Here is a 14,886-nt window from a genome sequence, read left to right on the forward strand (position 1 = left end):
AGTGACTAAAATGGATGGAGTATATCCAAACTGGCACATGCCACAAGCAGGCATATGTCCAATAATGGGATCACTGTATCAAAGGACATGGATCACAAAGGACAATCACTTTTCTCAATAATTCCAAATCTCATAATTTCAGATAGATCAAACCAATTCAGAGCCTACCCATAGTGCATTAGTCTATTTCCTACAAACCCTCCAACAATAAGAATTCATATTTTTGCATCATCTTTGTCAATTTACCTAGTTTGAAGTGAAAGTTGAATTCTTTCAAGCTGCATTTCTATTACTATTAATTATTTGAAGCATGCTTTCAAATGGTTGTTTTTAGATTTACTTATAATTTCAAATGATTTCTGTACTAGAGCAGTTCTTTTGAAAGTTATTTAAGTTATATACTTTATCGGAGAATGGATCATGTTATTTTATTTCTTTAAAACACTATATGTTAGATATCTGACTGTTTCCAGTAATATGCAAATGATGCAATTTTCTCTTACTTTACTGTTTCCTTTGAATTCTATCAGTTGTAATCCCTGCTTTTGGAGATAAAAGATTTAAGTTCAAATCCCCCCTGACACTATGTGATCTTGATCAAGTCATTCAGTCTTTTGGGGGACTTTGTTTAGTTACCTCTAAAATGAAGGGATTGAATTAGATGACTTCTGAGGCCCCTTCCAACTCTAGATCTAATGAGCCTATTTTAATTGATTTTATTCATTCAGTGTCTTGTTAATTTTATAGTCAAAATGGTCAATCTTATGATATCCTAAAGAAAAGACCAGCCCAGCCTGTAAAACTTCAACCCTCCATGACCCCCACTACTGGACTTCTTGGTTCCTGAGTGAATGCCATTGAACAATGACTATGTTTAAGAGAATTTACAAATGACCCAGACCCCTTACCCCTCACCAGACCTGAGCTATTTTGCTGGCAAAGCCTCAGGGAACTGTAGGACACCTCTATACCAAACTGAATCAAGGTCATGAAAGAAGACTTCAGTTGGAGACAATAAACCAAGCTAATAAAGCCCATACAGCAGTGTAAAGCTAAGTGAAAAGCAAAAGATGAAAAATTGAGAGAGAGAGAGAGAGAGAGAGAGAGAGAGAGAGAGAGAGATCGATCTGTGACACTGGATTCTGAAAAAGCAGAATTAATAAAGTCGTTCTGTCATTACAAATCTTTGTAATGTATTCAGTTCTTAGAATCCATTTTCATTTTTACCGTAAGCAACCATACCTACCATACTAACCCTTTTGTATTACAATGTACATTTTGTCTCTAATCATCCTGCACTTGTATGAGAATTATCTAGTGTTCTTAATTCCTGTTTGCACTTAGTTCAAATTACCATCACATTAAACAATCCAGCCCCAATGTCTTTGACAATCATCCACTCTTATTAAGATATTTATGAGAGAGGTTATGGTTTCATGTTAATATTCTTTCATACAGACTATAATTACAACTAAAGAGGGATGAATGATAACAATTACTAGTAGGGATGATGATGTTTGTGCTTTGTTCTCAAAGAAGACTACAACATCAGGGAGGTGATGCCATGACAAGCACATGAACTGGATTTGCGTGAGGGGGTGCTGTGCTAAAGCAGGAAGGAACTTATAAAGTGAAGGTCCTTTTCTCAAACATACATTTGGGAAGGTTCAGACAGTTGGCTTTCCCATTTCTTCAGCTCTGGTAGTAAAATTACTGAAGTGATTAAATCTCTTTCCCAGAGAAATCTTCTAGAAAAGCCAATTTCCCAGCCTGTAGGCAGGGGAACATCTGAATCAACTCAGGAAACAAAACTCCACATCTCTTGGCAATCTCTTTCAAAGACAAAGGCCCTTACAGTCATCTAGTTCTTCTTCTCTGATGCTAGCTTAAGTCTCTTTTGTGGAGGCACTTAGGGTATTTCTTAAAGTTAGAATATTAAAGTTGCAAATGTATAAGTAAAATAAATAAAGGGTTTTTACTCCTATGGCTGAAATAGACAGGTTACCAATTTGATCAAATAGTTAGCTACTAAAGACAATAATGATCAACTACCTGCCAAAAAACTCAAATATATTAGAAAAGTATTTGGCCTATGTTACAAATACAAATCTTTCCTGTTCAAATAATTTTGAAGGTTTTGATTCTAGGCAGTTTGTAATTGCTTTATCTCATTCTGGTATTCCTGAAACCTATATTCCTGATTTTTCAGGTTTGTTTTCTTTGTGTGTGTGATTTCAGATTGGATTTAACAGATTTCAGAGGGTCTGTGAATTTGGGAAATTGAGGAGGGTGGAGATTACATCTTTATTTTCACTAACTTCTAACTGAAATCTACCACTTCCTTCAATTATTTAAGGGCTCCATGGGCATCACCAAACTGTCAAAGTGTTCCAAGATATAAAAAAAAAACAATTAAAACCCCTGCTTTAAACAGATAATCCATTCTTGCATTGCAAATAAAATACATGGTCTATGACTACATGTAACTATCTAGAAGTCTTCAGAAGCTCCTTGCAAAGCTATGACATATAAAATCTCAGATTTTCCTTGTTACTAAAGTCCTCATGTGGTAGATAAGAATCCATTCCAATCAACCTGGGCAGATTCACTCCTCCTTATGCAACCAGTTGCACCCCCCTTCCACCTCCCATATTTGAGCACTTATCATAATAGTGCCAAACATGGTGAAGATACAAAATAGGCTTGTGCCCTGCTACAGCTTAGAAGATTTCAGTGCTCCACCAGTTCCAGTTTCCCCAGTAACAGGAATGAGCTGTGTTACCAAGCCCAACTCCCGTTCACTTATTAGACTCAAATTTTCCAAAGTATTATGCATAGGACCAGGAGTTGGGGGAAAGGAAGAAGTAGAGACAAGGTATTGGGCAAGAAACAATGAATATTATAAAGAATAACTTTCACATAAATGAATCATCCATTTTTTCAACTAAAATAATGTCCATATCAAAGTCAACAAAGGCAGTATTTATGGGAAAAATCCATTCCAACTGACAGTGAAGGAAATAAAGTAATTATTAAATACAGAGTGTGCAAATAACCTTTAATTAGGGTTGGCAGGCATTGAATCTCAATATAGATATGATCTATCACTTAAATTATAAGCATGAAAATTTTAAAAGCTTTTATCAACAAACTGAGATCTCTATTCTTCATTGTCTTACTATATTGTAATAGCTGATCTGTATTAGGGATCTGTGTTGTGTTTGGGAGCACTGTAAACTATCATCACCTGGTGTCCTTGAGCACCAGAGCCTTATTTTACTAAGTGCCATGGGAGTGGGGGTGGATTAAGGGACTGGGAAGGATATTTAAGCACTGGTATTTGTTTCAATAAATGGAGCCCTTGGAGTACTTGGGGATCTTGGAACTTGTCCTCCTTGTCTCCCTCCAACGCTCACCTAGGAAAGATTGAGGGAGTCCAGAAAGGGATTCAACAGATCTGTTTGAGTCAGAATAGACGATGTGTGAACAAGTCGCTTACTACCTTTGACTGTGAATTGTATGAAGTCAAACTTAAACAAACTTTACATGAAAGAGAAAAGCACCACATTTGTTATATTCATCAGCCACATCCTTTTAGTAAATACAGTAGGATAAGTTGGTTTTTCCAAAACTGCATTGTCGAGTCCCACTTTCTAGACTCCCTCAATCTTCTCCAGGCGCATTGGAGGGGCGGGAGACAAGGATTACAAAAGAGAGCAGTACTCCATCAAGATCTCCAAGTGCTCTGTTTATTTACCAAAACACCAGTGCCTAAATACCTTTCCAGTCTCTAATCCACTCCTGTGGCCCTTAGTAGAAGAAGGCTCTGATGTTCAAAGACATCAAGTGATGATAATTTACAATGTTCCCCTACACAAAGGTTCCCAACACTGTACCTTTTAAAAAATTGAAATAACTCATAAAAATTTACATACGGGGTGGCTTGGTGGAAAGTGGATAGAGCATGGGCCCTGCAGTCAGGAGTGCCTGAGTTCAAATCCAACCTCAGACACTTAATAATTACCTAGCTGTGTGGCCTTGGGCAAGCCACTTAACTCCATTTGCCTTGCTAAAACTAAAAAAAAGAGTTACATACAATCTTTTGAAATATGCAACCATTAAATATCAATATTCTTGTATTTTGTCTCTTCATAAATATTCCTTTGTGATGAATAAGACAAAATTTGAAGAGAAAAACCTACTGGAGTAGCCCAAATTAATATAATCAAGGCACATAAAGAGTTTCAGTAGAGGAAATACAGAAACAAAATAAAACGTTCAAACACAGAAATACAATATTTATCTTTGTGTACTATACAACCCTAACTATACTACACTTTATAATATAATATAATTCAAAATAACACAATACAATACAAAATAGTATATTTATCTTTGGAATTCATAAATACTGTTATTGGTAGAGAGGATAGAGACCATTTTTTTTAATTTTTGCTTTTAGAGGTAGCTAGGAAGTACAGTAGATAGAATGCTGATCTGGAAGACTCAGGAAGACCTGAACTAAAATCTAGTCCCATTTATTTACAACGTGTGTGATCCTGGGCAAGTTGTTCAACCTCAATCTCAGTTTCCTCAAGGGTAAAATGGGGATAATAATATCACCCACTTTGCAAAACTGTTGTGAGAATTGTCGGTCTCTGTCTTGGCATAGATGGAGTTTCTCTTCCTTTTGAGTATTATATAGAAATGCTAATGATTTCTGGGGGGATTTATTTTATATCCTCAATTTTGCTGAAATTAATTTCTTAGTCAACTCTTTAAGATTCTTTAAATACATCTTAATGTCATCTGCTAAAGTGATAATTTTGTCTCATCTTCACTTATGCTTATCCCTTTTTTATCTTATTGCTATAGCCAGATATCCTATACTGTGTCAGACAGGGTGGTAATGAATATCCTTGCTTTGTAACTGATTTTATTGGAAAGAATTCTAATTTATCTCCATTATATTTAATGGTAATTTCTTGGTTTTAGATTAAAAACTATATAAACATAGTCAAGGAAAAAAAATTCTTTCATTTCCTACATATAATATAAAATATAATATAAACATACATATGCACATATCTTTATGTATATATATACATATTATTTACATTTTATATAGGTATATGTTATTCGTATTTGGTCATAAAAATAAAATAGCTATTTATGAAAAAGATAGAGCTATAGATAAATAATAAATTTACAAAAATGCATTTTCTGTTTCCTAATTTTAAAAATACCTATCCTACAAATGGAATAGTAGAAAGTAAAGATCTACTGTTAAGCATAATATCTCTTACAAAAGAAATTTTCCTATTGTTTTAAAGATATAAATCATTATAAATACAAATGGTTAAGGCATTCATTCACATGAACTGATGTGATGCATTTGATCTTATTCTTCTGAACAAGAACAAATATTTTGACATCAAAACAAACCTTTAAACATAAAAGGTGAATGAAATATTCTCTCGTTTTAAGTAAAATAACACAAAATATACCTGTTCCATTCCTAATATAATATTGATGTGAAATGGAATTTTCTGGTATTGCTATTATAGAGATGAAACATCAGTTTCCACTAGTTATTTAAAAATAGTTGAATAACCATCATAATTGACACACTTTTTTGAGAACCTTTGTATAGAAAAGAACCCCCTAATTATTATTGCTTTTATTTTAAAACATTATTATTAAGAATAATAAGGTTGTTTTAATGTTATGGATATATGTTGGGATTAACATTTTAAAGGATCTTTTATCTGTGCATGTTATTTTATTATATGTTTAAGATTTGTTAAGAAAATTATTTTAAATTATTACCATCCCCTTTTCATGACTTTGGCGCTCTCTCTCTCTCTCTCTCTCTCTCTCTCTCTCTCTCTCTCTCTCTCTCTCTCCCCCCCTTTCCTATCTCCCTTCCTCTCACTGTCAATCTTTCTCTTTCACTCCCTCATTGTCTATCTCTTTTTTCTTTCTTTCTTTCTCCCTCTATCTGCCTCTTCCTTCTTCTCTCTCTTATTCTTTCTTTCCTCTCTCTTTGTGTGTTTTTCTTTGTGTCTTTCTCCCTCTCACTACTTCTCTTTCTCTTTCTCTCTTCCCCTCAGTCTGTGCTTTTTCTGTCTCTCTCTTATTCTTTCTCATTTCTTTCTCTCTCCCTCTCCCTTTCCACCTCTCCCTTCCTTTCCATTTTTCCTGTCTCTCTCCCTCTCTCCCTCTCTCAATGTCTCTGTCTCTCTTTCTCTATTTTTCTTTCTCCTTCTTTCTCTCACCCTCTCTCTCTCTTTCTATCTCTCTTACTTTCTCTAACTTTCTCTCTCTTCCTCCCTCTCTCATATATATATATATATATATATATATATATATATATATATATATATATATATATATATATATATATATATATATATATATTTCATCCCAGGTCTACATAGCCAGTCCTAGTTTCTCTCTGAAGTTCCAGTACCACACTACTAACTTTTGGACATTTCCAATTGAATATCTTGTAAGTATTTCAAAATTAGTATGTCAAAACATTGTCTTCCCCCATAATCTTCCTTTCTCCCAAACCACCTCTCCTCAAAACTTCCTATTTCTATTAAGGACACACACACACACACACACACACACACACACACACAAAATAAGAATCAGGACTTTTGGTCTTTTTCTTAATCCTGGTTAATGTTCTATATGACTTTCTGCTCTTAAAGTTTAGGCCCCTCTCTATTTTCTTCTGAGTCATGGAACTTAGAACCAGAAGAGAATCCAAAGGTTATTTAGGCTAAACATCTCATTTTAGCGTGGGGGAAACTGAAGGTCCTAGAGAGAAAGAGACTTGACCAAGGTCACACAAGTAATAGGTAACAATGCAAATATTCCTGCCTAGGTTCTCTGGCTTCAAATACATCATACTTTCCTCTACAGCATGCTTCATCTATTCCAGTCTTATCTCCTCAATTCAATCATATTCTTGTAATTTGTGTGAGGAATTTGATACATCACATATTTATTTATCTCTGTAATAGACACAGTGGTAGGTCCTAAATGAAGCTAACTCCTGTCCTCAAGAAAGTTATAAGCTACCAAATGTATGTTCTAACAGAAGTAAATATTTACTGCATATAAGCAGATACAAAGAAACTGGAACAAAATTGCCAATTCCTAGGAAGACTATAAAAGCTTCATTTCAAAGGAAACCTTAAATTGAGCCCTTGAAGAGAGCCAAGAATTAATACCAAGAGATGGAAATGAAGAGATAGAGAATTCCAGAAATGCCAGTCCTCCCAAGAAAAAGACATAGAGGCTGGAGATGAAATATCCTGCATAGGAAATGGCAAGTAGGTCAGTTTGGTCAGAATAAGAGATGCACGACAGAGATTAATGGGAAATCAGACTGGAGAGAGAAAAACAAAAAACCAGAATGTGTTTTTCTTAGCCTTCTTTCACTAACCCTTTTTACTTTTTTATAAAATAAAAGAATGGAACAAATGATTTCTAAAAACACTTCCAGTTCTACTTGCCAATGGAACTCTTTCCCATTCATTGTTCATATCATCTGGAACTGGACCAGTAATAGCAGGATCCCTCAATAAATTTATTGATTGATTGATTGGTGAACTGTGAGTATCAGAGGCAATCCAGGGACTCATGTTTAAAAACAATGCAGCCCTGTGGTGGATTACTCAGCTTGGGCACCCCCCAGCATCTGAGTGTGGAGAGTGTGGTCAGTACGGTAGTGACTCTCTGGAAGAATAAGTCTCAAAGACTCACCCACTCATCAAACACCCACGAATTCTTTTCTCACTTCTCTTTCCAAGCAGTGGCAGGGAATTGGGTTACAAAAACAAACTTGCAAACAAGGAGAGTGGTAAGACTAGAACATATCATTAAGAAAAGTCAAATGTGTGGGGACTGCTTTTCAAAAGAAAAGGCTCACAGGCTCTAGCGTCATGACCTTGGGTGCCTTCAGATTCTGTTTCTCCAGTTATTCTCCATATAAGAAGTTGAATGCAAATCAAAAGACAATGACAAGGTACTTGCTATATATAAACTACTCTGATATTTAACACCCTTCACAATCTGGTTCTAACATAGATTTCCCATCCCTTTCTTCATGGTTTCTGCATTGTGGCCAAAGCAGTCTCTTCTCCATATGTCTCACCTCCATGGCTTTAAGCTAACCACCACCACCCCAACCCATCCCCAGAGGAATGCACATTCTCTTTTTTTTCACTTCCAACTCTTAGAATTCCGAACTCTCTTCAAGGTCAGCTAAAGACCTTTTCCCGATGCTCCCTAGGACCATGTTCCTCTTTCCCCCCAAAATTTCTTTGTGTAAGTATTATATTTGTTTTTCTATGTTTACATTGTTTTCCCCACCAGAATTTAAAATTCTTAAGGTCGATGCCATGGAGCATGATGGTAGCTGAGTCTGTGCCCTGACCACTTTCTCCAGTGTTATGCTTTGACCTCCTTCTGAAGACTGTGGCCCAACCAAAGGTTCCTAGTTGCTCCTTTAACCCACTAATGAGGGGAGGGAGTGCCAAAGAAGATTGCCCCATCCAATAGAATTTAAGACGAGGAACTTCTCTCTGTGTTTCTTTGTTTCATTTCCTTTCTGTCTCTCCTCTTTTTTTATAAAAATTTTCCTTTTCTCTCTTCTCCATCTTTTTTCTCTCTCCTCTTTCTCCTCTCCCAATCTCTTCTTTTTTCCTCCCTTCTCTTTCCTTCCTCTCCTCCTTTCTCTCTTCTCTCTTCTTCCCTTGTCTCTCCTGTCCTCTGTCTCTTCCTTTCTCCTCTCCTCTCTTTCTTTCCTTTCTCTTCTCTCCTTCTCTCTGGCAAGTTTGATCCATTGATACAAAGCAGTCATCTTGACTTCCATAGGTTCTCTATTGGTGGAAGTTCTAAGATAGTATTAGCTGTTGTCCATATTTTCTCTATTCTCCTAGACTGGAAGCTCCTTTATGGCAAAGATTCAATCTTGTTTCATCTTTCTATCATCTCCCTCTACTTCATCTTTATTTCTTTTTCCACCTCCTCTGTCCAGTAGAAGTCTTTGCAGTTTGTTAATGAATGAATGGATAAGCATTTATTCAGCATCTACTATGAACTACATATGGTGCCAGATGCTAGGGATACAAAGTATGGCAAGGATCAGATTGCAATCCATTCCATGGAACATAAGTAGGGATGGGCCTGATGGGGCAACCTCTCTCTCTCTCTCTGATTTATATTTCAGTAGGGAGAAATCCTGTCTGGGGAAACAAGATCTCTTCCAGCCCAACTCATAGATCCCTCTCTCCCAGTCTCTACTCACCCAGTTCAGCATTATTTAAATTACAATATGACTGTTTAATGGATTCATCAAACAATTTTCTTTTCAATATAGAAAACACATTCACAGGGAAGTTTGCCTGTCTCCAATCAGCCCTGATGTGGTAGTCTACAAGTCCTTGTTCAATTCTACTACTTTCATAAATGTCCAGTTTGGTTGCTGTACTGACCTGTATCTCCTGTGTCAGAGCCAATTCCAGTAGCTGGCTAAAGTTCCGACCCACAGCACTTAAGGTCTCACTTACACAGGGCTTCATGGACTTCAGGACCTGCTCATCATTGATGTGGAGACACCTAAAAAAACAGATGGGACAAGAACTGGTCCATAGCAACAGGCCCCTATCTGGCAGGAGTCTCCTAAGGGGTCTGAGAAAGTAGCTGGAAGACTGACAGATGTAATAGTTGGACTGAATTATCATTTAGAAAATGGAAATGGGATGTTTTAGGTAATAAATTGTAGGAAAGTCCAAAGCAAAGGGTCATGGAACCTACCTTTCAGTGACAGCTGTAAGCTCAGAGCACTTTTCCATTAAGAGCTTCTGAAACTGCAGAACAAAAAAAAAAAAGGAAAAGCATATGAACTTTTCAATGGACTTTTAACTCTAACAATGATGTTCAAAGTTCTCCAGTCAGAGAAGATAGCTGAGAGATTCCCATCTCTCTGTTCCCAGAAGGTACACTTCATCTGCTAAAGCCTTGACATTCTGGTAAGGGGTCATGTAAATAGAATAAATATAATGCCAACCATGAAGACCTCCCCTAGGTTGGAAAGACATGTTAATAAGAGTTGCCTTGTTCTACCTTCTCCACCAAGAAATGGAGAATGAATGAGGTGACAGCAAACTTAGAGGTAAAGTCATAAGATCATGGTTTTGTTTTTGTAAGGAAAAAAGTGATAGATCTAATCAGTGGACCTGAGCTTGAATCTTGGCTTTGAACTCCCCCTCTGTCTTCCACACTCTCTGAAAAGTTCCTCCACTGTAAAATAAGGTTGGATTAGGTGCTGTCAGAGAGATCCTTCCGGCTTTAAGTCTCGAACTCTATGATTTATCAGTAGGTTCACATCTGCTGGTTGGGAACCTTTGGTGAAAATAAAATAATAACTACATTGAGAATAGAACCTAATGTCTTCCAATGGATTCAGAAGCCTCAAAGAAGGGAAGTCTTGTCCAAGGCCATAAGCAAATATCCAAGATTGGAATTAATATCATGTCACTCCAAGTCTAGGATTCCTTATACTTAAAGAATAATTAGTAATAGAGTCACAAACTTATTAGAAAGCAAATAAATAAACTCCCTTATTTCATAGAGAATGAAACCTAGACCCAGACTATTAAATAAGTTGCCCAAATTCATTCACTGAGTTAGTGGCAGAGTAGCAATTTGAATCTGGACTTCCAACTCCTAGTTCAATATTATGTGCGTTGCTTTATGACTGTTTCATGAATTCATAAGACAATTTACTTTTCAATATGGAAAACACACTTGGGGGGAAGTATGCCTATCCCACTCAGCTCTGACATGGAAGCACACAAATCCCTGTTCGAAGTCTCCTGCTCAGATATGACTGGTTTGGTGGCTAAAGGGGGCAAAATGACCTCTTATACAAAGAAAAGGTATATGAAATTAGCTTGTGAAGAATTTAAAATATAGCCCTTTTCATATGTGAAAAATTTCATTGTGAAAAGAGACAGAAAAAAATTTTGTTTTCAAAAACTCATTGGTATTCAAGAATCAATAAAATTTTCATAAAAAATGTGACAGGATAGGTTCTAAGATTAAGTAGAGAACCTGGAGGACCTGACTGACAAAAGAGAAATAGCTGAAGGCACAGGGCATGGTGGTCTTTCAGTTCATTTGCATGTAACTGTTTTTAGAATTTGAAAGGTTTAAACTGACAATATGATAAATCACATAACTCTCTAGAGACCATAGGGCAACGAAATGAGGTCTCTTGACTTCATAATTAAGAGAATCATGAGTTTTGTTTTATCTCATGAAGCAAATGGAAGAGGAAAGACATGCTTTGTATTTTCTTTAAGAAATTTAAACCTGTGTGTTTGTGTGTGTGTGTGTGTGTGTATGTGTGTGTGTACATATAAAACATCCTCTAGAGTGAAGAGCTAGCTGGGCTTGTCTGCATTGCCTAGATAGTCCATCAAAGGAGCCTTGCAATTAGTTAGCTTAAGGGGAAATTATCATTATAATAATATATTCTTTTAAGGATGGTTGTGAATTAGAACAACTTGTCAGTACTTTGTATGAAATCAAAAGAACAGATTTGCCCAGGAGACACATTAGAAGGGAAGCAGTTAGCAAAGGAACAGTTTAATGAGGTACAAATAATTTCTGAACAGATTGATTTAAGACCTGCAGTCCAAGGGTAGTAAACTACACTCAAACACATGCATAGTCCCCTCTCATATGATGCTGTTAGGTTTCTGTAACTTTATTCCCATTCTCTCCCATATATACTATGTGCAATGGTGGAACCTAGATTTATGGGTTAACTGTGATGTATTGATTAGGTGGTACAGTGGATATAGCACTCACTCATCTTCCTGAGTTCAGATCTGGTCTCAGACACTAGCTGTGTGACCCTGGGTGAGTCACTTAACCTTGTTTGCCTCAGTTCCTCATCTATAAAATGAGTTGGAGAAGGAAATTACAAATCACTACAGTGACAAGAAAACTTCAATGAGAGTCACAATTAAATGAAAAAAAAATTTTACCTTTTCAATGCCTTATAATGAATTATTTATTTTAATTGTTACTTTTGCCTTATCATTAAGTAAATATTTTATGTTTCAGAATTAATGTTTAAGAAATTCCATTATTGTAACAGGTTGATTTTGTATAATTGGGAAGCATACTGGTGGCTCTTGAGCTATAAGAGGCAGGTTAAAAAAGTACAGAATACATATGTGTGCATGTGGATATGTATGTATGTATATATGTATTATATGTGTGTATGTGTATGTGAGAGTCCTCTCTTCAAAACAGTTGTCTTTAATACCATGAGAAAGATTGAGAAGTAGCTCATGGCGGTAATCATGAGAACCATGACCTGTCAATGTGAGCCAGTCCAGAGGGAAAATGTGCACAGTTCACTGTCTCATGATGGGGACATATGTTGTTGGCATGTCCATAGGTTGCCTCAGGTACCACTACAGTGGAAATTAAAGCATTTCTCTTCCCCAACCCCAAAGCATCAGTATTCCCAGTTCCTCTGCTTATCCGTAATATCCATGTCACCAACCTGCTCCATCTCCTCTGAGGTAGCTCTGCTGAAGATGCTGTACTCATTGATCATGGATCGTGCGTGGCAGGTCAACCGAACACTCAGACTGTGCACTCGCCCCCACCGTTCCCGGTCCAGTTTCTGCCCAATCCTTCCCAGCTCAGTGCTAATGATCCAGGCCCGCTTCAACAGCAGCTGCAGGTGGTCACAGGGTCCATTCTGTGAGGATGGCATCAGCTCACTCTGGGCATCATCCTCCAGGCTAATGGGCTTCGACTGGAGGATGCACATGCACTCACAGTCTGTCATCAACTTTAGGTCTTCCATCCATCGCTGAACAGAGTCCACCTGAATTAGAGGCAACCTGAAAAAGGGCAATATCAAGGTAGTCATTCATCAAACTGGGGAGAGGAACAACATGGAGTCAATGGGTCGGTGAAAAGCATGAAAACACCACCACCAACATCCAATCTAAACTTTTCAAGTTATAAGACGAGTAGCATCATACATAAGAAATAAATTTCCTCCAGGAAATGGCAACTTGAAGTGGATCTTGAAGAATGGGAAAGATTCAGAGAGACTGGGAAGGGTCATTGTAGGGGGTGACATGGGTAGAGTGTGCCATAGATGACCCAGATGAGAAAGAGTTCTAGCTTCCACAACTTCCCTCTTTCTCTAAGGTTCTTCCCCAATCTATCCTAGCTCTCAAGTCAATGCTAATACCATACCAGTTGCCTGGAACATGTAATCTTCTCTTCTTCAATTATAATAATCTTCCTTTTTTCCCTTAGTGGTTATTACAATTACAAAAAAGCTTTCTCTTTTTATCACACTGAAACTTCACATAGACCTTAGGAGATAGACAGGGCAAGGTGATATTAACACCCCCTTCCCCCAACCCTCCCCTCTCCCCCTAGGGCAATCCTGTGCCCAGGGTCACACATTAGTAAATATCCAATGTCTAAAGGCAGATTTTAACTCAGGTCCTCCTGACTACAGATCCAACGCTATCCATTGCACCACCTTCTGTTTTCCAAAGGAAAAAATCAAGATCGGGTGGCTAGATGGTATTGTGAATAGAGCACCGACCTTAGAGTCAGGAGTACCTGGGTTCAAATCTGACCTCAGACATTTAATAATTACCTAGCCATGTGGCCTTGGGCAAGCCACTTAACCCCATTGTCTTGAAAAAGTCTAAAAAAATCAAGATTAGCACTGATTTACTTAAAGTAATAAATATGGTGAAAAGTCCGTGAATTAAACTTAGGTGTCTTGTTCAGGATCCTGAATTAAATGCCACTGGTGGTCACTGTCTCCCTATGACCCATCTGTTTAAAAAACAAAAATAAATGAAAAAGTCAAAGGGGCTTATAGACTTAAAAGGAAATTACATTAAGAAAGAGATGGTTGGGGTGACTAGGTGGAGCAGTGGATAAAGCACCGGCCCTGGAGTCAGGAGTACCTGAGTTCAAATCTGGCCTCAGACACTTAATTACCTAGCTGTGTGGCCTTGGGCAAGCCACTTAACCCCGTTTGCCTTACAAAAAAAACTAAAAAGAAAGATGGTGAAGAACCTTCGATTAGGGCAGTGAAAAGTCCAAGCATAAGCAATAATTATTTCAGCAGAGTTTTAAGGGATGGGCTGGGGAAGAGAGAGATTGGTGGTGGGAAGTCATTTAATCCAAGAAAATTTATATACATGGGTGTCACAGGACTATAGCTTTAAAACTAGATGATCCTAGAAGATATCATTTTACAGATGAAGAAATTTTCTCACATGCCCAAGGTCAAAGCTTCCTAACTTCAAGGTTGATGCTCTATCCATTATACTACACAGCCTCTGATGTCAGAGGGAGAGCCTAGCTGAGATTCCAGATACTCATCCTCTCATCACAAGCCTATATTCTATCTTAGCCTCAGGTTTCCTCAGCTACCTAGGCTGATTAGCAGCCTCTTTCTACTCATCCCCAGAGAGAACACATCAGAACATGGGATTTAGAGTAGGAAGGGACCTTAGAGGCTACAAGATGCAAAGCTTTCCCAACATATGTGGGGAAACAGAATGGAAAAATAGATTTATGCAACATCATAGATTAAACAGAGCAGAGGATTATTTGAATCCAAGTCTTTGAACTTCAAATTCAGGACTGTCTCACTCTCTGCCATTTCTCAGTGTCAGGGCTTCCTCTGATACTGAAGCAATACACAGCTCAGAGTTATAGACCTGTGGCTTGAGTTCCAGAAACCCATCCTTCTGTTAAAAGCCCAGAACATCTCCCAGCTGGGAGATGGAGATGCTGGGA

At 37.5% G+C, this 14,886-nt stretch overlaps 1 protein-coding gene across 1 annotated transcript in view; it reads right to left on the bottom strand.

The window, feature by feature from the left end:
- INSC (INSC spindle orientation adaptor protein) overlaps positions 1-14,886 on the bottom strand; it is a 130,122-nt gene that overhangs the window by 45,543 nt on the left and 69,693 nt on the right. Inside the window, exons 3-5 of the mRNA XM_074231610.1 lie at positions 12,602-12,947; positions 9,835-9,887; positions 9,513-9,636 (exon numbers count right to left, since the gene is read on the bottom strand). Of these exons, the coding sequence (XP_074087711.1) occupies positions 9,513-9,636; positions 9,835-9,887; positions 12,602-12,947 (523 nt within the window). The remainder of the gene's footprint in view (positions 1-9,512; positions 9,637-9,834; positions 9,888-12,601; positions 12,948-14,886) is intronic.

This window comes from Macrotis lagotis, chromosome 3, assembly GCF_037893015.1.
Source record: "Macrotis lagotis isolate mMagLag1 chromosome 3, bilby.v1.9.chrom.fasta, whole genome shotgun sequence".
Taxonomy (NCBI): domain Eukaryota; kingdom Metazoa; phylum Chordata; class Mammalia; order Peramelemorphia; family Peramelidae; genus Macrotis; species Macrotis lagotis.